At 36.8% G+C, this 23,753-nt stretch overlaps 1 protein-coding gene across 1 annotated transcript in view; it reads right to left on the minus strand.

Annotated features, from left to right (window-relative positions):
• Positions 1-835: 835 nt before the first annotated feature.
• The window catches only part of NXPH1 (neurexophilin 1), a 135,490-nt gene continuing 112,572 nt past the window's right edge, over positions 836-23,753 (minus strand). The window contains exon 2 of the mRNA XM_005418559.2: positions 836-2,989. Within this exon, the coding sequence (XP_005418616.1) occupies positions 2,228-2,989 (762 nt within the window). The 3' untranslated portion in view covers positions 836-2,227. The remainder of the gene's footprint in view (positions 2,990-23,753) is intronic.

Below are 23,753 nucleotides of genomic sequence, written 5' to 3' on the forward strand. Positions count from 1 at the left end.
AGTTTCTTTCTCCAGACCTAGACATGGTCTGGAGTCACAATTTTTTCCTGGGAAATATCATACATAATGAGGAAATTCCCGCAAGCACATCTATTCAAAGAAGCCAAAGCAATAATAATATGAAAGTCTCCTACTGGTACATCAGTGGGAAAACATGTACTTTCAATAACATTATCAATTTGCTTTGTTCCATTCTCATTTAAGTTCTGCACATTTCAGCAAAAGAGGTCCTCAACTGGTAATTGTTTTGAACCTTTCTGCTCTTGAAACACTAGTAGAGTGTTTGAGGTTTTGGAGAAGCTGTCCATAATGCTGCACATAGTTGGAAGCTGACCCATATTTGCATTTGCATCTGTGACCCAAGAGCGCAGAACATGGGGGCAAAGGTGGAAAGGGAAAGAAAACATTTCCAGGAATGATAATTCTGAAAGATATGATATGAAATACTGAGTTCTTTGGGCAGCCTTCTTTTAGGCAAGGACTTCTTGCAGTTGCTGGTTTTCTGGATGTTGGGGGTAAAGTATGCCACTATCCACAAAATATATATATATATAAAAGCTATGAGCTTTTTCTTAAAGGAAGAAAATTCCCTAGTACCATAAAAAGGGATCTCTCCATTCCATAGAGATCAGGACCTCACAGGAGGCTAGAATTAAGGCAAAGACAGGCCTTTGTACACAGAGAGTGGCTCTATGTTTTCCCACTTCTAGATTATAATGACTCATTTTAAACAAAGCCCTGCACCTGTAATTTCTTATCGGAGTGGGGGCTTCTGCTTGAACTAGCAAGACTTTCACTAATAAGACCTTCTTGCTAGGAAAAGGGCTCCAGAAAGTTTTATGTATTCAACATATATATGTATTTGCACACACTCACACACACAGGTACTTATACACACACAAATATGCACACACACAAATTCATAAATAGATGTCTATATATGTACATATGCAAAGGGACAATATTGAAAATCATATTAGACTTGGAGTATTACCCGCTTGTCAGAACTATTTAAACTATTATCTACACAGTACATATTGAAACTCAACTTTAAGATTTTTTATTTTTATGTACAGTTCATTTTTTTCCCTCTGGAAATAAAATATCTAAATACAGACAGACTGTAATGTTGTTTATGTATAGCTTTCAACAATACTTTAGCTGAATAAATGCTTTGTACATAGTTCTGTCTTTTAATGGAGTTTACAGCTACATTGATAAAATGGATTCCTCATTTCCTTGATTGTTTTAAACAATAACAAGCAGAGAGACAATTACAAGTTAATATTAATAAGCAGCTCAAATAACACTGGTTAAATTATGTACAATACAAACCATTCATACAAATGAAGACTAGGATATTGAATTTGTTACAATATTTTGTAATAAAGATAAGACAGCCACTTATAACTTACATGTTCTCTGCCAGGCATTTTCCTTCTTAGAGATAAATTCCAGTTTTTAAGTAGTTTAGCTGGCCTAAACTCAAACAAGTTTAAAGAATCAGAGCTTAAAGAGTCAGAGAAACATTAAACCAGAATGTCTGCTCACATGTAAATTCCAAATGTTTGCCCATCTTTACTAGAAACGGGCTTGCTCCATGGAAAAAGAGCCACCAACACCACCTTGAATGTGCCTACTGTGTGCTGAGAAAAGTCACGACACTTTGCTGTGTTCATATAATACGGAATACTGAACTCTAAACACACTTTTTCCCATTTTAACAAGTACTTATTCCTACAGTATTATTTACCAGTACAGCTGCTCCAAGCAGTAGAATGCATGAGTGGGGATTATTGATTGGCATGTACTCAAAGGACTTGCAAGGAGATTTCCATAACAGTCTGCCTTAGAAACCTTGTACTGTCTAGTTAATCCATTTTGCTTGATGATAGGTTATGCTGAATCCTTAGATATCAGACAATGAAAGATTTCTTAACAGGAATCTCAATAACGTGAGCTGAAAAGTGTGTGTGTGTGTGTCTCTGTGTATGTGTATGGTTTTATTTCAAATCCATAGTGATTTACACCTAGATGGATACATGGAGCTGACTGGGCAAAAATTACATTAGATTGTTTTCCACTAACATATTTGCAGCCATTTGACATCAGCAGCAGCAGGTAGACACATTCCAGGCAATAGATATGGCCTTCCTCCTTGAGGTTACAGCCCTGTTATTTGACCTCTTTTATTCCCCAGGCTTCAGTCTCAGACACAAGTTGGTCCTCATCCTGAAGGGAAGTAGGGTGTGTCACTGTGGTAGTTGTAATCAGGACACACCTTCTGTACTAGTTTATAATCTGTACTATAAAAGGAAATGTAAATACAGATTACTTTAAAGGGCTTGGAGCAGAGCCATGACACATGGCTCTGGGTCTGCTCCTGATAACAGGTTTTTGAAGGGTCATAGTTGCAGAGTGTATTCTTGGTAGCCTTGTCAACCTTTTCGTACTCGATTCGACAGTTAAAGGACTTGGAATCTTTGGCATCAATCACTGTCTGTTGTGCCAAGTCAAATTCCACTATTTTTGTAGGGGGCACTAGGCTCACAGATACATTCCCTTGACCAGTGGAGTTATGCCTGAAGTAAACACTAAACGTCCCATTGCCATGGTCAACGATTTTCCCTGTTATTAACAGATTTAGCTTCACAGTCTTGATGTTGGAATGAAAATCTCCCCAGCCAAACATTTTCTTAAATTTCCCAGTCTTGACGATAGGCCGTCTCTTTGCTCTGGGCCGAGGCTCTTGCAGATCTGTGGAGTTCCTCAGCCAGTCCCAGAGATCTTGCTCAGAATAAGTTTCTGGGGCATCGTATCGCAGGTCCAAATCTGTATCATTTTCCTTTCCACGAAAAGTCTGTGACAGCAGTCGGCTGATGGACAAGTCTTTGCTGCTTTCTGTCCATATGTGCTTTAGTGTGGATTTGGAGCTTCCTGATTTTAGAAGTTCTGTTTTTCCTCCATTTGTTAAATTTGCACAGGTAACCTGAAAGAGAAGGGAAGAAGAAAGAAACAATATATTGAGATATGTGATACAAACCCCATCATTTCCATCTGAGACTAAAATATCCAGATTTTTTAATCATAGAGAAATATTTTTTTGAGAAATTAAATTTTACCTCTCTACTCAGTAAACCAAAAGAGAAATGTCTGTTTTCCTATACTTTCCAAGAAGTTATTACTCAGTTCTCCTTTGCCAGTTTTTTTAATTGGCCTTCAGATTTAATCACAGACATTCACATTATTTGTCTGTTATGATGTCTGTAAGTGATGAGTGTGTAACAAAAACTGAGTTACACAGTCTTGTCATCCTTCAGGCTGTATGTGGCATCTCAGAGTGAAGTGTTCTTGCTTGAATGTTCACTCTGCAAGGTTGCTGTGTCTTCCACCATCAGAGACACATTCATTTACTTTTGCTGCCCCTGGAGTCCACTGTCAGGGTGCTGTCTTGGTGGTGCCAGTCTGACCATGCTTGGAGTCCATGTCATTATGAATCTAATAATAATAATACAATTTCCTTACTCCTTTTATGAATACTCATTGGTCTATGTTCTTGGCTGGGATCTTCAGTCACAACTACAATATAAATAACAGAATAATGAAAATTTTAATGAGTTTTGAGTTGACAGCTGTACATACAGTGTACTCCACATCAGTTAATGCAGGAGGAGCCACAGCATTTTCTAACAATCCCTTATAGACCAACTGCTGGTTTGCCTTGTCTGTATCTAATATGACAAGCATTTCTCCTTTCTTGCTTCACTTCTTTTTTCACCATTTCCCCCCCAAATTAGAGATCTGTGTAAGACAGAAAGCCTTTTGTATACTTACAAAAAAAAAAAAATAAAAATAGAGGCACCAATTTAAAAGCAGTAATAAAAAAATCCTACAAAATCACATTTTAAAAGAACATAAAATCTTGTACCAAGTTCCTACAAAATCATATCTTTCAGACATAGTTTTTCACAAAATTTACTGTCAGAGCAATTTGTCTTATTTATATTTTTTTCTCTTTGCTTTAATTGAATGGAAAACAGAGAGCAGCTGCAGGCTTGCAGCTGTCTAACATGCAGCACTGGCAGAGAGCTCTGATGGAGCGTACCTGGGAGGGCTGGAATTTGTGCAGGGTAGATGGAAAGGGACTGACAACATGTGTAGTCCCATTCCCCCTAAAATTTGCACCTCACACACTGCCCAATTTTTTAACATTTGCACTGCTGTGAAGAGGCCATCAAGTTTCTTATTTCCCTTTTCAAGGCTACGTATGAGATTCCAAATATGCCTGTTTTATTCCTCTGTGTTCTGGCACAGATTTATGTGCTTCTATCATACTTGCAGTTATGTCTCTCTCTTCACTTAAAAATGAATTGAGTGCATTTCATACCTAGGAAACCCATTGGAAACCAGAAAGTATTTAAATCATGTCCCCTCCCTACTGGAGGTATATGTCACGGAGGATATCTATCACAGCATGGCCTTTTCATTTCTTAACAATCATGAAATTGAAACACACTTTCATTAACTTCAGTAGTTTTCCAAGGTCATTTGAAGGCACATAGATAAAATCAGTCTAAATTGTCTTAATACACTGATCACACAGCAGATATGCCCTCAGCCTTTTACAGCAACTAAATAGGTAAATAAATCTGTCACATCCTACACTATACCTGCCCAATCCATTTCATGTGGGGCCAGTAAGGATAATACATAAAATATGGATTTAATTCAGGATCTTGCCAAAGAGACAACTTCCCCCTCTTTGGAATGGACAGAAGGATTAAAACATAGACTTGCGTTTTGATAGCCAGTTCATAGCTGCATCTTAGCAATAACACAGTAGACCAAGAGCGAAGCTGTAATAAAATGCACTGATAGTGCACTAGTTAATGAAGCAGCAATGAAGATGTCACAGGGAGAGAGAAAGAGACTCAGAATATATTTTTTTTTCTATGGCATATCGGGAAGGAGGGCAAAACAAGAAAATAAATGTGGTTAAAAGGAAAAATGTTCCTGTCTAGAATGAATCTATCAACCCACAATGAATCAAAGCAGTTAGCTAGCAGAGCTAGTAAACCAGCAATCTGTAGGTAGGATACAGACTGCTTACCACTCTCGTTTTCTTTGCTTACAGTTTGTTTTTCCTTTGTTTTCCTTTCTTCATCTAATGATTTACATTTCATAGGATTAGACTACCAGTTCCATGTAACAATATGTATGAGTTTAAAAACCTTGAAAATATGTCTCTCTTTTTTTTCCAATATGTGAAACTGAAGATTCAGGAGAGGGAGGAAATTTTCTGAAATGATTGATGACTGATCCTATACGTAGTTTTTTGAAAGCCAGAGTATTTCATGGAAATGGATGATTTAGGCCATATGCATTCTATACTGCTTCATATCCAATCTAACAGATACACCTGATTGTTACTGTCATTGATTTTATAATACCTGAAAGATTTCTGGCTGTGCAGTTAGTCCTGAAACTTCTGTTTGTGATTTTCAATGTGGGTAACTGGTTGCATTCATGAATAAAGGCTTGAACCTGTCCTTCTTAGTCAAGAGTCCATGTTAGCACTAAAAACCAGCCCACAAGTGTTAATAAAAAAAGCTCTAGAATTCATTGTGCTTGGCTAACATTTTCCATCCAACTGCTTTTTCATATACTGCTGGTATACTATATGCTATAGAGAGTATCCTCAGAGACTCACACGCCCAATAACACAGAGCATCGCTGTGTAATAGAATTTCTGCAAATGCAGCAGTTCTTTCACATGAACTGATTCAGTTTTCTTCAATCTCTCTTCTTCCCAAACACAAGGCTGCAATAATACAAGAAAGACCATGCAAAAGCATGAGGTTTTGCACTTAGTATTGTGAAGCTTAAACATAGACCTATTTTAGGGGTTCATGGAAAAAAGCCAATCTAAACTGGGTAATAAAACACGGAGCAGCCTAAATTCTATGGTGGTTTTCTTGTCCTCTTCTTTGAGGATGCCTACACATAATTCAGAAACTTGCATATTCTACTTTATCAATTAGTTCACTATAACCAGTTGCCTCCTTTTGCCACTATAACCATTTTGCTTCCTTTTCCATAGCCAAGTGCCACTCTTAGGTGAAACATTTGAAACCAAATTTTAATGGCTCTGTCTAGGATGGAGTCCATTTTCTTCATAGAAGCTCACATGGTGCTGTGGTTGAGGCTTTTGACCCAAATGCTGGTAACATATTTATGTTCTAACTCTGGCTGAACAGTACAGCACCAAGGCCTTCTCTGTCTCTCTCAGCCTCTCAAGTGAATAAACTGGGTAGATGCACAATGGATTGGGAATGGACACAACTGAGCAGAGAACCTGAATTCGCCAGAGATATTTCATAATATGTCGCATCATGCTTAGCAATTAAAAGAGTGGGGGGTTTAGAGGAGGTAGCCATCTTTTGTTCAGGTGCTGGTTGGTCATCATTCTACCCACTGGAGTAGGTTTTGTGCTGAGTATTGCCTTTGCATCACTTGTTCTGGTTTATTTTCTTCTTTTCTTTCTTCTTCTTCTATTTATCCTTCAGTTATCAAACTTTTCTTTATCTTGACTCCCAGGTTTTCTTGATTTTATTGTTCTGTTCCTCTTCCCCATCCCACTGGGGAAAGGGGGAAAGGGGGAGAGTAAACAAACAACTGTGAGGTGCTTAGCTGCTCACCAGTGTTAACCCAAAACACCACTGCAGTGCAATAAATCAGTGTTGCAAAAGGGCTGAGTAGGGGGGTTTCCTCTACGACTGCATAGCCAGAAGTGGTTCTGAATGATGATGATGGCAGAAATGTTTGTATAGAAAAATAGTAAGGAGCAAAAATTTTAGAAGTGCTTATCTAGTGCTACAAGTGTCATTGGAAAAGCACTTACTGAGCATGGCAGACTGATATTTGGTTCTCGTTTTTTACTTTTACTGGAAAGTATGGATTTTCAGTACTTAGTAAAGTCTACTGATACCAAAAAGGCACCAGGAGCTTTTACTAGTGCCTGGCAACTCTTCTCCGAAAAACACTGACAAATTGTTATTCCATTTCTTCTACTTCTTCTTTGAAAAAGGAAAGACAGTGATTTCATTGGGCATAATATCAAAAAGCATCATTAAAACACAGGAATGGATCTGTAAATAAGTTTTTTAATGTATTACCATAGAATACTCCATTCATTTTGTATCCTGTGTTTTGAGGTGATGAATTTTTTTAATGTTTAGCTTCATGAAGCATATTGTAATTAATATAGTTCTTTAATTAAAATAGTTCTTTTAGGACTTCCCAAAGGATAGGCAGTTTATTTATCTCAGAAATTTTGGAGTTGTCTTTCAAGACACTGAGCCATGAATTCTTTGCCAAGTCAAACCTTAACATTTGGAGCAGAGAAAAAGAAGTTTAAAAGAAATTTCAGGAAACCATTAAGGCCTCAATTGGTGATTTAGATCCTCTTCTCAGTAAAATCCACCATAGGTATATTAGCATTAATTAAAGACTGGTCAGTTTGAGATTTTAAAAAATATTAATTCAAAAATGTACAGAATGTATCTTGATTTCTCACTCTTTTCCTTTTATTCTAGCTCTACTACAGTTCATTACTTATAATTACAGTATTGGTTTAGAAATTATGCATTTATTTCTCAGAATATATGACTACTTCAGAGCATATGAAAATGCAAACAAACAATCTAATACTCAAGGTAGAAAATCTCTCTCTTCAGGTAAATAACTAATCAAAAACCAAGACTGTTTTTATTGGCATAGCACTGTAAGAATTTGGCAGCACTGTGTTTGCAAATGCTCTGTATAAAAGAATTCAGAATTTTCTTTCCTCAGTAAGATATCTCAGAGACAACAAAGGTAGGAGAGTATTGATGGACACTACAATAAGCTGGACCATTATCAAGGCAGGGCAGCACACAGAAAGTTGTCACTGAGTCCAGTGTCCTTATATTCATCCTGTTTATGCAATGGGTGGAGGGAAAACTAGACCAAGTTTACTCTTCCATTTAGATGCATTTTTCTTCCTGCAGCTGTCTAGACATTGTATGAAGTTACCAGCGGCATGGAAATATTTTATTCTGTGAATAATTTCCAGAAAAGTCAAAGTCAGTATTCTACAGGTATTTGGTAATAAAGAAACTGAGAATGCAAATCAATGGAGATATTATTATAATGGGAGAGAGTGAAACACACTGAAAGATTTGTACCTTTTAAATGGATACTTTGGGAAAGAAGGATGAAAACAGAAAACCATATACATGGATATTTCACAGAAACAGGCCTCTCTGGTTTTAACTTACAAACACTAACAAACACTTTTGCTGAACAACATGAAAAGAATAGGGATGTGTGTTGGTCATTCAAAAAATCTTCAAACTCAGATGAGACTGACAAACAGGACAGTAACCCATGATCTACAGTGTCAAATGAGAACTCAAAAGTCACTATGCAGGATGAAACCTAAGACTCGTTTAGAAAAATCATCTTGTCTCCAACAGCAATTATAAGAGATGCCTGGAGAAGAACATGCAAGTGCCTTGCAGAGAATATGGCAAGTGTATTATAGGCCCCTAATTTCCTCCCAGAAGTCCAATAATTCTACTTTCCTCTGCTAGATGTTGTTTCTGTGTATGTTTTCAGTTTCATCATTTCCCTTTCAATTTTACAATATAATACTATCACATATAGAAATCTATGAACAAATGAGATTTCTTTTTCAGTAACTCTAAACAGACTGAACTTCTGTGCATTTGATCACTTTGACACTCATAAGATGCTTCAGCATCATTTAACACTCATAAGATGCTTCAGCAATGAGTTCCACAGCTCTGTTTCCTCTTAGGGTTTGTTTTGAATCTGATTCCTGACACCTTCTTTGGAGAACCCTTCATGTGGAAAGTTCTGCCTCTATCCAAATTTCCCATGCTCCTCATTACTTCTCTTTGTTGCTATGCTTTAAGTATTTTTTCAACAAATACCACTGAGTGGAAAATTTGATGATTCCTAGCTGCATGAGGAAGCCTCCCTCTAGCTCACTAGTGCATGCCTCAACTATTCCCATTCATAATAGTAATCAATCAGATATTGATCTCTTTTCCAGCCCTAAAAGCATCATGAATCCTGCAAATAATCCCTGTACATAAGTTGTTCTATACCTGTACCTTTGAATTTCCTTTTTGTCCTTCTCCACTCCCAGTTCTGTTTTTAAAATGAGAATGGTACATGGTATTCAGGATGCGGCGCAACCATGGTCCTGTATGATGGCAAATATAGCCTCCCATTATTTGTTCAGTGTTTTTTCTCTACTTATTCAAAGTATTTTATTTGGGTTTGGTCATAAAAGAGCACTGAATTGATTATTGACCATATAAAAAGAAGTTTCTGAAGTTTTTAATAATATTTTCTAAAGTAAGCACTTTGGATCATTCATTTAAGCATAAAAAATGATAATTTGTTGTCACACAGAAAACAGAGGGGATGTAGGTTTTTGGGGTTTTTTACTATCTTTCGGTTAAGAAATTGAACTTAGCATACGCTGTTACTGCAATTTTTGTATAGAACATCCTTAGGAATCACAAAATTCAGAATACTTCTATTAACTCTGCTTGGCTCAGCTTTAAATTCTGTATTTTTCTGGTTTTAATCTATGAGCTATCATTTTTGCTTCAAATTGCCCTTGTCAAAACAAAAATGTAGCTACCTGAGCTTTCTTCATCATTCACACAACAGCAGTTATGCAAGACAAGAAGCTGATCTAAATTCAGCGAACAGCAGCTGATATAAATTCAGTGAAAATTAACATCATTGAAATTACAGTATCAGTTGATATCTCTTTGAGATCTGCCTAAGAATCGAAGACTAATTAGAAAGTTTGTACCCACAGAAAGATGAGGGTACTAATAAAACAGTAGCAACACAGCTTTGTTTAGGTGCATTATAATTCTTAACAGTTGTTATCATAAAACATTAAGATATTGGAATGGCTGTTCTGCAAAAGAAAAAAGCTAGCAAAATTTACAATTTTACAGTGCTTTCTACGCAATGAAAGTTACCTTACAAATAAATCTGAAAACTAGCTACTCTCAAACAATTTTCAGGAAATGCAAAGGTGGTAAAGCACCTAAAGTGTTTGGTCCCAATAAAAATCCTTAAGAATTAGAGTTTCATTTCCCCTCCCTTGCATTCCTGGAGTGTGGGCTAAGCTGTGACACTGCCACAAGACTTGTGAATGGTAAAAGACTGATGAAAAAATCTGATGGCCTGCCAGTTGTTAGGTCCTGAATTATATCATATCCTTTGCCAGTCCAGACCATGATCTTCGGTGGGATTCACTAATCTATTCATTCACCTGGAATTCTCGGCCTATTCCATAATCAAGAGAGAAACAGAATGGATTGTGCCCTTTACCACCATGAATGTTGATGAACTTTCCAAATTGAATAAATGCTCTTCACCTAGTCACCAAGAACAATCTGACCTATGGTGCATAACTCATCCTGGAGACAATTTTATGGACAGAACCCAAGGGCTGCAGGCTGGCAGCAGGGCAATGAATGCTCTGTGTAAATGCCTTCTGCAATTCTCCAGTACTGCTGAAGTGCACTTCTCCCTGTACATCTGAAAGCTATGCTGAAGCTGATGAAGTGACATGGTACTCATACAGCAAGGCATGTACACTTGCTAGTATTGCTCTTCTTTTTAGATATAGGAAATTCCCCATCTGGAGGTTTCCTGTGAGAAACAATATAGATTTGTACTATTCTGTTATCTTTTGAGTTTGATTTAATCACATGAAAGATTTCCACAAGTATTAAGAATCTGAAAAATGAGTCTTCTTGATCCTGTTTCGTTCACTAGTGACTAAGAATTGTTTAGTAAGCAGGCTTTTAAGAAGTGTTTAGTCATCTGAGACAGATAGGTACTTTAAATCAATCAGACTTAGATTGTAATTACAGAGACGCTTCTTCTAGTAGCAGTGTCCTAATGGATATTTTTCTCTTCCTCCTTTTTTTTTTTTGCTTCATTCTGCCAGGGCTGCCTCTCCTGTGTGACAGTCAGATATATAGAAATATTTTCTTTATTCTTTCACAGACTTTCAGAGTGGAAATCAGACACAGAATTAAACTTCCAGGCTCCTCTATCTGCCTGGATAAGATACCAAGAACCAAAATCACAGAACCACAACAGGAAGTTATGAAAAGCCAGCCCTACAGTTTGTTCCACCCTTTTCCTGGAAAGTAGGAGTGAAGACAGGCACTGCTATCACTGTTGTTTTCAAAGAAGATACATTTCATTGTTTTCTCTCCAAACACATAGCTTTTAGAGGACAAAAAGAAAAAATGAAATTATTGCCGTTGTCGATTTAATTTAAGAGTTTGAAAGAATTAGCAAGTCAAAATGGAAGTCTATCTGGTCCTGCACCATGCATTCAGCAATGGCTAAATGTTGATTTTATCAAGAAATGCAAAATGAGGAGAAGAACATACTATTTGTACCAGAAAATATTTTTCATTTTTAAGCCTTTGCAGATCAAAGACTTCTTGAGTTGTGGGTGGGGCTATGAATTTCTTCATTTTCAATAAATATTGCTTATAAGCACTTGTCTCTTTCTGAATGAATCTTCTACCATGTGAAACACCCTACCACCTCATCTCTACCTCAGACTCTCAGAACTTTCTCATCCTGTTGTTTTGAACGAGTCCCCTGCCAGCTTTATCTGATGCCACCCAAAATCTGGTTCAGCATGACACAATAAAACCTAGGAAGGAGGCAGCATTTTTCCTGTGGGGTTCAGGCAGGAATTTGGTGCCTGCATGCTGAGGCAGGCAAAGTTGTAATCATCTTTGGTTGGCACTAGAGGAGCTTCCTGGTTAAAGAAAATAAGGTGTTGTCTGAGTTACAGCTACTTCCAGAACTAGGGAGCTCCAAAGGTATAGTCAAGGAAGAGTGTAAAACTGTAGGTTTCAAGTACATAGGAAATGCATGAACTTTTCCCAATCAATTTGTGGGCCGAATCTTCACCCACCAATAAAGTCAATCATAAAAATCCTAGAGGAGCAGAAGGATGAAGACAGTATGGTATTACATACCTTAATTTCAATTTTGTGTCCAGTTAAAACAGAATGGAAGGTGTTCAGTTTGTAAAATGTCATTTCTCTTTCAGTTTAGAAAACATTATGCTATCACATATAAAACTCTGTGAACTGAAGGACCAATGAGTTACAATACCCTGTGAAAATCTTCACATTAGAATTTTACAGCTTTCTGGTTTTTGCCTTAAAAGAACAGAAATCGAGCCCAAGTATTTCTGATGGCAGAGATGCAAGCGAATGCATAAAGATTTGGAAAAGGATTGAAATATAACTGTATGAAATATCCTATTAACTCTTGCCCTAAGTTTAACATTTTTGGAAATAATTTAAACTAAACTCTTGAAGCCTGCTGTCTATGTTGTCATTACAGATTTTTTACTTCAGTGGATTATGACTTTTGAAAATTCACCCCATCCCCATTCAGCAGGGGATTAAACTACCATGGAATAAATTAAAGTGGGTTAAAAATGTCTAACAGGGTTTTAAAACCACTGTATTATGCCAGTATCACAGAGTGCTGCTAACTTTGAAATGAAAGTCTAGCTAGGTAAATAAATTTTGACAGGGATCTATTGTTCTTGTTCCACATTCCTGAAAGCCTTCTTTTATTAATATTAGCTTGCCATTTTCTGCATACATGTAGAAAGTAATATTAAATAAAATTAGATTTTATATGAAAGGCCACAGAGCAACATTTTAATCAAAATTTGCACTTTAGTTTTCTTTTTATGTAACACACTGAAGAAAATATCCATTATCATATGAGTAGCCATATCTTCTGAAGAATGTGAAAAATATTATAACTTGACATATCCTGGTACTATATAATGGACCACTGTGCACTGTTAACATTGCCCATTTTCTACATGATGTTTCCAATCATCCTGTCAATGCAAAATTTAAATAAAATTAAATCCACCCAAAGAGTTTGTTGCTCCTGTGTCTGATGCTATATTTTTTCCAGAGAAAAGCATTAGAATGTTGATACAGCTGAGTCACTTTCCACATAGATATTCATGGGTGCTTCCTAGAAATTTGAATTTGAACAAAGATGCCATTTGAGGAGATTTAACTCCCACTGATGCTGGCAGGGTGCACATTGCCACACAAAGAAATAGGATTTTTATTTCTTCATGAGGGGGGGGGCGGGGGGGGGGGGGGGGGGAAGGGATCCCACAAGTACAAGAAATTCTATAACAAAAATACAAATTCCTTTCATTTAAAATTCCCTGGTCTTCACCATGAGTTATTCATTGATTACAAACAGCTGAATACTTCAGGAAAGGCATTTTAAAAACATAGAGGAAGCTGTTCCAATGTTCAGGGGTTGACATATCCCTGCTAGCTTTTGTGCCTTCATCTTCACCATATGCCCTTGCTGCTTACATATACTAACTTCTCAGAAATCTTTGGGATCTCAAAGAAAAAGCGTTTCTTCTCTTTGAATTTTAACAAGATACAACAACATATTGCCTTTCTAACTGTGTTTGTTTAATAGGCATTGCTCATTCATTTTTTTGGTCAGTGGATATCCACAGCTATTAAAATTCATTTCTGAGGAAAGAGGTGTATTTCTTTAAAGTATTTCTGGAAAGGAAGGGAAGCATTAAGCAGATATTCTATTGCAAGTGTATTCAATTAATTTTTATTGAGATTTTCTTGATGGTTTTGTCAAGGTCTGCTAATTCTTACAGGGGTATGCTCAGCAGTAAGCAGCATGTGGGCACCAGCTCTGCTAGGCAAGCCAAGTGCTGAGCATTGTTTTCCTGGCGATGACATACACAAGCATGCTGCAATGCTCCCAAAGTGCAAAGATGTCAAAGAAATATGGATTGGCCCGTTGGAAATCAGGAGACACCACATGCTACATATTTACACGATCCAAGAAAAATTTAGTCTTGATCCAAATCTGAGCAGGACTCTATCATCAGTGTACACTTGCTCAGTCAGGACACAGGGAAACCAAGCAGCCTCAGTAAAGTCCTGGCCACACTTGCCTGCAGAGCTGGTCTTCATGTGACCCTGGACATTGCATTATAAGAGATTATTATGCCATTAAGAGGAGTAGAGCTACTGAGTACTGGAAGGGGATACCATCAACCAATTTCCCTAAATCCTATAAACTATTGATATTCAATCTACACAGTGCTTCTTTGTGCTGACTATCACTGAGCTTGTGCAGACCTGTTTTGAGGTCTCTGGTACCTTTCTGAGCTGATCCAGACAGATATTGCCAGGGAACTTGCCACAGCCAAACAAACAGAATAGAATACTCAACAGAAAATCAACAGTGTCGCTGCCTGATAGTAGTCTTGTATTTTCTCCTGCAATAGTATCACACCTAATTAAAAGTGAAAATTGATAGCCAGCAGGATTAATCAAATTCCATATGCAAATAGCTGGCTCATGAGAGCCATGGTCCAATTGCTAATACTATCACTAAGGTCATTAATTTAAATTGAGATGAGTTAAGAGTCCTTTGGGCATTGACACATAAGCTGAAGGAGGTTATTCATAGCTAAGTTTTTCACACGGTAACAAAAAACTTAGGAAGAGAATACGTGAATATTGCTCCACTGTGCCAGCTTCTAGGATGAGCAGCACTGTGAACTTGTCTGTGGGGGCCATGAGTCTTCTCCTGAGTAGCTCTGGTACATCAGTTTAAATTCTTGTTAGGATGTACTGGAGCAAGTTAAATATAAGACAGTCCAAGGTCTAGTAAATTTACATCTTTGGGATTTATTTTATGCCTGCCGACCTCAAATAACAGAAAGACTTCTATTTTTTAAACAAGACTTGAGGACCAGTATCATAAATCCTTCAGAGACTTTCCCAGCCTTCAGCCTTCACAAAAGGTCCAGACATTTCCGCTTCACAAGAAGTATTAACTCAGCTCATAAAGAGAAATACTGCAGCAATTCTAACGCAAATACAGTACATTTTCAGTTTACCAGCTCACCTCAAAGCTACTTCCAGTGTCTTGATCTATCACTGCCTTTCTAGACAGGGTGACTAGAAAAAATGTTGTCTTGCAGGCAGATTATAATATAGTGCTACATACCTATGAACTTTCTCCAAATGCTGATGGCAAAAATATTTTAAGTTGCATAGTAACAAAATGACTGCAGAGTAATAAAGTAGTGATGTAATTACATAATTTATCCTACATGAAGAATAAAAACATAACATTTATTACTCTGACCTTGTATCCCAAGAATTTCTCAGGTATGTAAAAAAATTCAATTGGTCTATCAAAACAGGCTAAGACTAAAGTGAGACCTACAAATCTTGGTTGCCAGAAGGCTTTTTCTGAACTTAAAGAGACCACAGGAGTCTGGAAAGTTAAGCTGGAATCCTTAGAAGTTTGGGCTTCATTGCTTTCTCAAAATCCTGGTTTCATATTCTGTTTCTGAGTACAAAAAATTCAGGTTTCAGGGACAATCAGGCATTTTTTGTCTAAATTCTGCTCAAATTAGGAAATGAGGTGGACTCACAAAAATGGATAGACAAACATAAACTTTTCACATCAAGTTTCAGAAAGCCTTCATCTTTTTTGACTGATACATGGAGTCTGCTCTGCTTTGATCTCAGACGGTTCTAAACATCAGCACCTTGACCACACTGAAACATTTGAGCCAATTCTCTCTGCATTTCCACTCGTGCAGCCTCCTGCATGGACAAGATTTCAGTGGAGTGATTCAGACAGGAATTAAGTGCTTTGCCTTTTATAGCATAAACATTTCATCAAGGGCAGATCAAGATCACTGTTACATTCATCTGTCTGCCCAAAAACACAAATAACTTTTTTACATTGTCTCATCCTTCTATATATTTGTGGCTGAGCAGCAGTACAAAACAATTTAACATTAGCAAGAAAATTTCATTTGTTACCTGCCAAATGCTGATGCAAAAGATAAATATGAGAAAGCAATAATATCCTTATTCTAAGGCAGAAGGTAACATGTCTTCATTATAATATACTTGCTAAATAATATTCAATAAACTCATAAAAGCATTTAATTTAAATATAAATGCTTAGCAGTTCCATTTTTCAGGGAGTAAATGACAGTCCTGCTTGTGTTTCTCTTAAATATATTTTCAGAATAGACATCCTTTCATAACCTCTAGTTAGTGTAATATATTATTACTCTTGTTGCAATGCTCACAGACCTCCCTGTGGTCAGGGTTAAGGTGTACTAGAAGCTAAACATACACAGTCACTGACCTAGAAAGATTTCTCACTGAAACAGATTTGACAAAGGCAAAGCTAAAAGAAGAAATATTAGTGATGTCCTAGCTCAATTGCAGAGCTAAGAGTAGTACAGATCTCTGGACTTCTCTTTCCTATGTCATATCCAGTATGTACCAATGAAAAGGCCAATTCCAGTGATTACTTATACATAATTCCACTTTCAAAAGGATGCAAGCTCAAGGAAACAAAGTCAGCTTTGAAGGGAATTGTGTCAACAAGAAACCTGAAAACAATTTGTAGACCATTAAGTGGTCCCAGTTTTCTACAGGAGCAGGAAAAACTGCCCTTGTTAATGAGAAATGTTTGATTTGTTCCTCTGCCAAAAAATGATAGTGAAAATAATCATACTCGTGTCTTGTATTGTGTTGCAATGTTGTTATAAAATAACAACAAAAAAGAAATAAAATTGGATTCACAATGTGGAAGACATTATAAATATCTTTCAAAATGTGAATCCCTTTATCTTTCAGCAGCCAATCAACACCAGCTCTGGGTAGAACATAAGCTACCTAGTGAATAACAAGAATATTTTTCCATTGTTTCAAATTTGCTATATAAAAATCTAATTATATAATTTTTATAAACTTAGAGGAAACCAGAAGAACTTTTTCAAGTTATTGGCTTTTTAGAGTGTTTTCTTTCTTATAGTTTGCTCTATAGACAACTAAGACAAGAGACCATAGAACAGCAAAAAAAGTCCAGCTGGTACTTGTTACATGATACTTTAAGCTTTTTATTCATCCATTAAAATTTTTTGTCCATTTATCTTTTGGATTTTATTGCTAAAATGTGGAAGAATTTTTATCTAGTGTAATCCAGCAATATTCCTAGATGAATTAATAGAACAGATTTCCTGGTAATTTCAGAACAGCTTTTCCATGGAGAACAGCATGTACGCAGATTTGCTCTAAAAGATATCATATTTACAAGGAATGCATTCTATCACTCATGAGTTACAGAAGTATGAGAATACAAAGCTTTGGAATTTCAAGTTTTGCTATATCAAAATAGTAAGCCCCAGCCCCAAACCCTTACTCATTCCAAGCCCCTAACAGACAACCTCTCACCTCATCCTAAGCTATTTGATGGCAAGAAAAAAAAGGGCAGGCCTTGAATGTATAATACACATAATTTTGCTATACCTTCTCTAAAATTACTCATGCACCTTAAATATGATTGTGTACTTTGAGTAATCCAGAATCAGATCTTTTTTTGGGTTCACTGATTATTACTTAACTAATTTTTCAGCAGATCCGTGTCAGATTAATCCAGCTGAGTATCAACCTCATATATTTAAAAATATCAAATAAAACCTTCCAGAGTAAAAACACAGGTTATTCTGCATTCAGAGCCCTTCAAATAATTTTCAGCTTTATTTTAGGTCCAAAATATGATTTGATATTACTCAGGGTAAAAGATAACCAAACAGAATACAAAACTCTCAGACAGAGAGACTGAAACTTTCAGCTTGTCCTTGAGACCAAAAATGGCAGTAATTTTGGTTATGGGGAATGGCAGTAGAAGCTTCATGGCTGTTCTCCCTGCCTGTTCAATTACTGTCCATTCTAACCAGATGGCTAACAAGGGATCATTAGGAGTTTGGTGTCTATGATGTAAAATATCTACTAGGAATTGGATTTTGATCATCACTTCATTTTACATCTGTTTCCCACTAACCAATGGAACAAGGATTGTTAATCACTCTTGACCTTTCCTGGACTCACAGTAGTAATTTAATTGCTAATCCTTACCGAGGGACTCCAAAGTACACTACAGAGCCCCCGAGGCATGCAGCTTGACCCTCTCTGTTCAACACTGGCTTTAACCAACAACATCATCAGGAGTACACTCAGATTTGACAATGTTAATTGCAGCTTTGGCCAGAGTTTCCAGATGAAGTGGAAGAAACTAACTAGAAACATTAAAAATATCTGCTGAGCTCTAGGTGATTCTACATGAATCAAAAAAAGTCTCTCCAGCCAAGAATACTTTGCAGCCAAGACAAATCTTGCAGACTCACACTACTGCACTGTCAATTTGCTCCTAAGAAATGCCCAACTCCTGGCAATTAGAATTCTTAAGGGGATGGTGAAAATCTGTTAGTTTTGGCTTGTTTCAAAATCTTCCCCCAGATGGTAATATAATTCCAAACCAGCTGAGATTCACTTCGTGTTGAATTTCATTCTAAAAAAGGATCCGACAGAAAAAAAACAGGAACAAAAGCTTTTCCCCTCCTCAAATTTCAAGTTACAACATGGAGAACATTTTCTTTGAATCATTCTTCTGAGTACAATTAGGTTATTCTAAATTCTGTATCTCCAAATCTAAACTTTCTCCTTGATTATTTTCAAATCTACATTCAATTATATTTCAGACTAACATTTGCTAACTAAGAGAGAAGAAACATAGAGGCAGCATGATCTATCATACACTCAGATCTTAAGGCAAAGCTTAAAACCAGAAGAACACAAGCTTCTACCTGCACATCCTGCACATTTTCTGCCATATTAAAATCACATTAAACTGATAATAATTTTCCTGCAAATACCAGTACCTAATACTGGTTATGGTTTGTCACACAGTTTCATACCTCTTACATGTGTTTGTCAATATATATTGTTTTATTACAGGATTGATGGTCATATCTGTAACTAAGATTAGAACCACATTTGTGTTTTAAACCTGCGTGAAGACTACATTTCCTTTCCTGTAATACTTCGAGGGCTTTGCCATTGCAAACTGGAATGCAGTGTCTACTGCCCTGAGACTGTACTGATTAGTATCTCAGACAGAAACACTAGCAAGATCCCTCAGAGCAGACAAACTGTGTGGACATGACGTTGTGCAGCAGATAATTAAACCCACCTATTAGTAGACCTTAACTGGGGCACTGTTCAGCTCAGTGCTTACTGATTTAGGAAACAGCTTGCACAGAGGTCTGTACTGAATTTTTTTATAATGTCAGAGCCCTATTCTCTTTGTTTTTATTCGTTGAAAAATGTAGATCTTCCAAAGTAAATACAAATCACTGTAGTTGTTCACTGGAGGGAGTAATTTCCCATGAAAACTGAGTTCAGGCTTCACAGAGGAACACATTAAAGGTACCTCTCATTTTGATGGGATTCCAGGCACTTGGGTTGCACCTCAAGGGACAAAAAGAGAATGCTAGTTTTCTAGTATAAAAATAGATTCATTGACTGCATTTCACTGGAGTTACTCCTGAACTATGCTATCATAAACAGAAGTTCTAATCTGTTCCACACAGTTACTGAATAGCCCGGTCAATGGCAATTTATTAAACAAGTAATTGACATTTTTCAGGATTGAGAACACTTCCCATTTTCTGCTGTCTTGGTCATACTAAGACAGGCCTACACAGGTAACAAAAATTATTTTTAAACAAGTATTTTTGGCAGTAAAAGCCAAAAATTAAAAAACTCTATCTGCCCTTAGATCTTGGCAAGAGACACATGCAAGTCTGACTGAAGAAAGTGTGTTGTGTTGAAAATATTTCTTCAACTAAGAATTTACAAACTTTCATTTAACAAATCACACACCAACTTTCTTAAGCATTTCAAAGCAAAACACAAGAGCCATGAAAAGACTCAGGACTTTTGAACCATTCCCAGCCCTGTTTCTGCTGCTGCAGCTCCTCCAGGAAGGCAGCTTGCCAGCTTCCACAAACAAATCCCCAACACAAGGGTACTGAGGTATTGGATGGAAGCAGTCAACAGGAACTTGTGGCCAGCCTCCCAGGCCACCTGTTCTAGGGGGGATCAAGCCACAGAGAAGGGTTGAATTCAATTTCCTTAGCAATTCTCTTTACACAGCTTCCCAGCATTTATCAAATCTCTGCCACCTGGAGAAATCCTCTTTATGTCTGGCAGACAGAGGGAACAATGAAAGAGAATGTGTTTCCCCATCCCCATACCAGATTGACTGGAAACCCCTAAGTAACTACTACAAATATTACAATGGAAATACACATTTTTTCCTCTAAAGAATGAAGACATTTCTGGCAAAGACCAAAAAAAAAAAAAAAGACAAAAAAAATAGTCATTAATTTCTGTGAAAATTAATTAAAACTTCAGGGGACTGAATTAGTGAATCAGATGCAGTCCAGAGGGAAGTTTCTATCCATTGGTGTCTCATGTTATTTACCACAATAAAGCTCAAAGGTTGCAGGAACTTAAAATTATTCACCACAAACTTAATATTCTTCTTCTTCTTCTTAGTATTGTTATAGTCCAAGGTCAATGATCTCAGCAATAAATCAAGAGGAAAATATAACACAGACAAATACATAAAAAAATATTTTTTTTTCCTTTACTTCATAACATAGAGAATAAATACTTTATCCATACTGAAGAAAAATATTTAAATTATTCAATGCTAGTATTGACCATTTACAAAATGTTATGTTAGTCTTACTATCTGTGGGAACACAATACAAAAATAATATTTTTTTAAATACTGAATTTTTTTCTAAAGGTGTCTAAGAACTTTACAATAGAAGTAAGTCGGTCAACTGCATCAGAATTACCAAAGTACTAAAAGTTACATAATTTTCTCACGGCAACCCAAAATTTTTCTGAATATTTTTTTGATTGCAAAACTGTAAAATTGCCAAAATGAATCCAAGAAGAATCAAGGACAGTTGTGTTGGATTTTCACTGAGAGTAGTAATTCAAATGTGGTCCTGGCAGAAAAGAGCAGGCAATAGATTTTTTTTAAGTAGAATCAATTTGAAGTTAATAAGTATTTGCTTCGATTAAAATTTCAGGAAGTAATTGCAAGATTAAAAATAGAAAGTACATTTAAGTACTAGCATACTTTGAAAGGAAATGTGTACATTTAAATACAAATTATTTTTTTGCCCCACTACACTTCTGAATTTGGCGTAATGAAAAATGAGACCAGACAGACAAGAATGCAAAGCTTCCCAGTGCTGGTATATCACTGGCAAAGTCACAGAGAGAAATGGAGGTTTATACTTGGTGTGGACCCGAGTGACACTTTCTGGAGAAGCAAGCTTTTTATTCAGAAAAGGAACAGATGTTTTGGCAGATAGCATAGAAAGAATCCTGTCAGAGACTATAAACTAGGCTTGAAGGGGAAAAAAAGAGTCTGGAAAAAATGTGAAGTATAAAACAAAAGAACCAAAATGACATGGATAAAATAGAAATGCAGAAAAAAGACAAGGGCTTTGTTAAAATTGAAAAGAGACAGTAAATGTGTTCAACTCTCTGTAACTTTGGAAGAAGTTTTAAGGCAAAAAAAAATGAAACTTATCTCTCTTCCACTGACACAGCTCATTGCAGCATGACACTGGGAGATTAATTTTATAGCTCCAGACAGAAATCAAATAAAAGGAAGAGTCAATGCCCTTTTTAAGCATCAGTAGAGAAAGATCACAAGTACACAGCCAATATTAAAATGCAGCCAAGGTTTATGGCCAACATTTAAGTAGATTTGTACTGGAAGAACAAAAAATAACCAACTGTGTAAATGGAGATGGGCATACTACCACCTCACCTGCCTTGCACCCAGAAGTTTTCCTCTCTCATTTCTTGGCAGTAAAGAAGCTCCTTCTGAACCAAACAAATATGTTTAAAACTTGAAACTCAAATTCACTAAGAAATTTCCTGTAAATACCTTCAGTCTTCATAAAAAGAGCTTTGTCAAGAAATTCTCAGCCTACTCCATCTGCAGCTGCTGGACAACATTCTAAAAAACCCTGTATAACCTCCAAGAATAGCCTTTTCTGAAAAAATACACCCTGGTATCAAGGTATCCAAGCCAGTTATGCACAGCTCCTTCCTGCCATCTGCTAAGAATGAAGAACCAGCCAAAGAGGCTGTGGCACTTCTTGGTACAGACATCTAAGTGGGAAAAAATATGGCCATACAGAAGTTGCACTGCCAGCTAGCTGTGTATCTATCTAACTGTGATGACACTGATACCTGAGCAAATAAGTACAAAATATTCAGGTACTGTATGTCAGCTGTTTCACAGTTAGAGCCAACACACCTCTCCTTACCATGATGTAAATCCAAGGCAGTTGAAGACCACTTGTGAATAAACAACAACCAAAAGTTATCACGGGAAAAAAAGCAAGAGCATGAATCTTTTTATTAAATAATACTCATATTCACATTTTAAATTCCACTGCAATAAGCTTCTTACACCCAAAAATGACACTACCTGGCCCGGAGGGATGCAGCTTAGGGTGCGGTCCCTGAAAATATCTTAAAGACTTAATTTAATGTTTAGATGTTGTCCCAAATCACTGTTTCTATGAGGAAAGACCCGTACAGTAACACTGACTAGAGTAAAAATTAGAAATTTAATATTGCAATGAAAGTTCTATATTTTTGTCTTCTGGATTGTAACCCCTATATTAAGTCTTTAAGGAGGTGCTGTTTCTCACACAGCAAGACACAGAATACCTCTGTAAAAACAAGAAACCATGAAAAAATTTACATTCAGAGAAATATACAAGGAAAAACTGCAAGGAAATGAATACAAAGTCCCAGTAAAACTGACAGGAAGAAATAAGAATGTTCATCTGGATAGAAAATTGACCGTATAAACACTTCTTTGCATTCCATATATATTTCCATCAGGGGTTTCCATTTGAAATGTTCTCAGTCTGCAGTCAAAACCAGATTTTCCTGTCTGATGGACATGAAAGCTCAAATTCACCTCTGCAAATTAATTATGTTCTTTCCGCTTCATACATCAAGTATTAGAAGCAACGTTATTTCTGGAACTGTATCTTAGCTTACAATTTGATGATTATGGTACATCAGGGAGAAGAGAATGCACCTTGCTCTGCCACAGCTACATTTTTATTGACTCCACAGTACTGAATTGGGAAATTTCTTTTTGTCAGCAAACTAAGCAGGTCTGACTTGGAAGATTTAAAGGCTGCAGATCTGGCATCCGTGATCAGTTGATGCCTGCAATGACAATGGGATGGCAGAAAGAATCTGCTTAGTCTAGGAAGCTGCTGCAACTATTTACAGCAGAAACACTAAGGGATAAAAGTGTATCAGACTTTTGCCATCATTTTCTCTAGGCAGAATGTGTTTCTTTGTTAAGGGGGAGACTTTCTGCACTCTCACCTCCAACCCACCTCAGCATTTGCAGCCTGTTATTTGGGCTGCAAGTTACTACCAACAATACAAAGCTCATTACTAACCAGCAATAAAAAGTAATCTCCCCAATGGTTCCCAGTGAGTCTGTAGATTTTGGGTTTTGTGATATATGGTCCATCCTCCTTGGTAAAGTCTCTATCCTCCCAGTTTAGACCTTCAAACTCCAGAACCATGAAACATAAGATGTCTGAGCTTGCACTCTCATGAATTCTCTGAGGCCTTTAGCAAGAT

Source organism: Geospiza fortis, unplaced genomic scaffold, assembly GCF_000277835.1.
Source record: "Geospiza fortis unplaced genomic scaffold, GeoFor_1.0 scaffold138, whole genome shotgun sequence".
In the NCBI taxonomy this organism is placed as follows: domain Eukaryota; kingdom Metazoa; phylum Chordata; class Aves; order Passeriformes; family Thraupidae; genus Geospiza; species Geospiza fortis.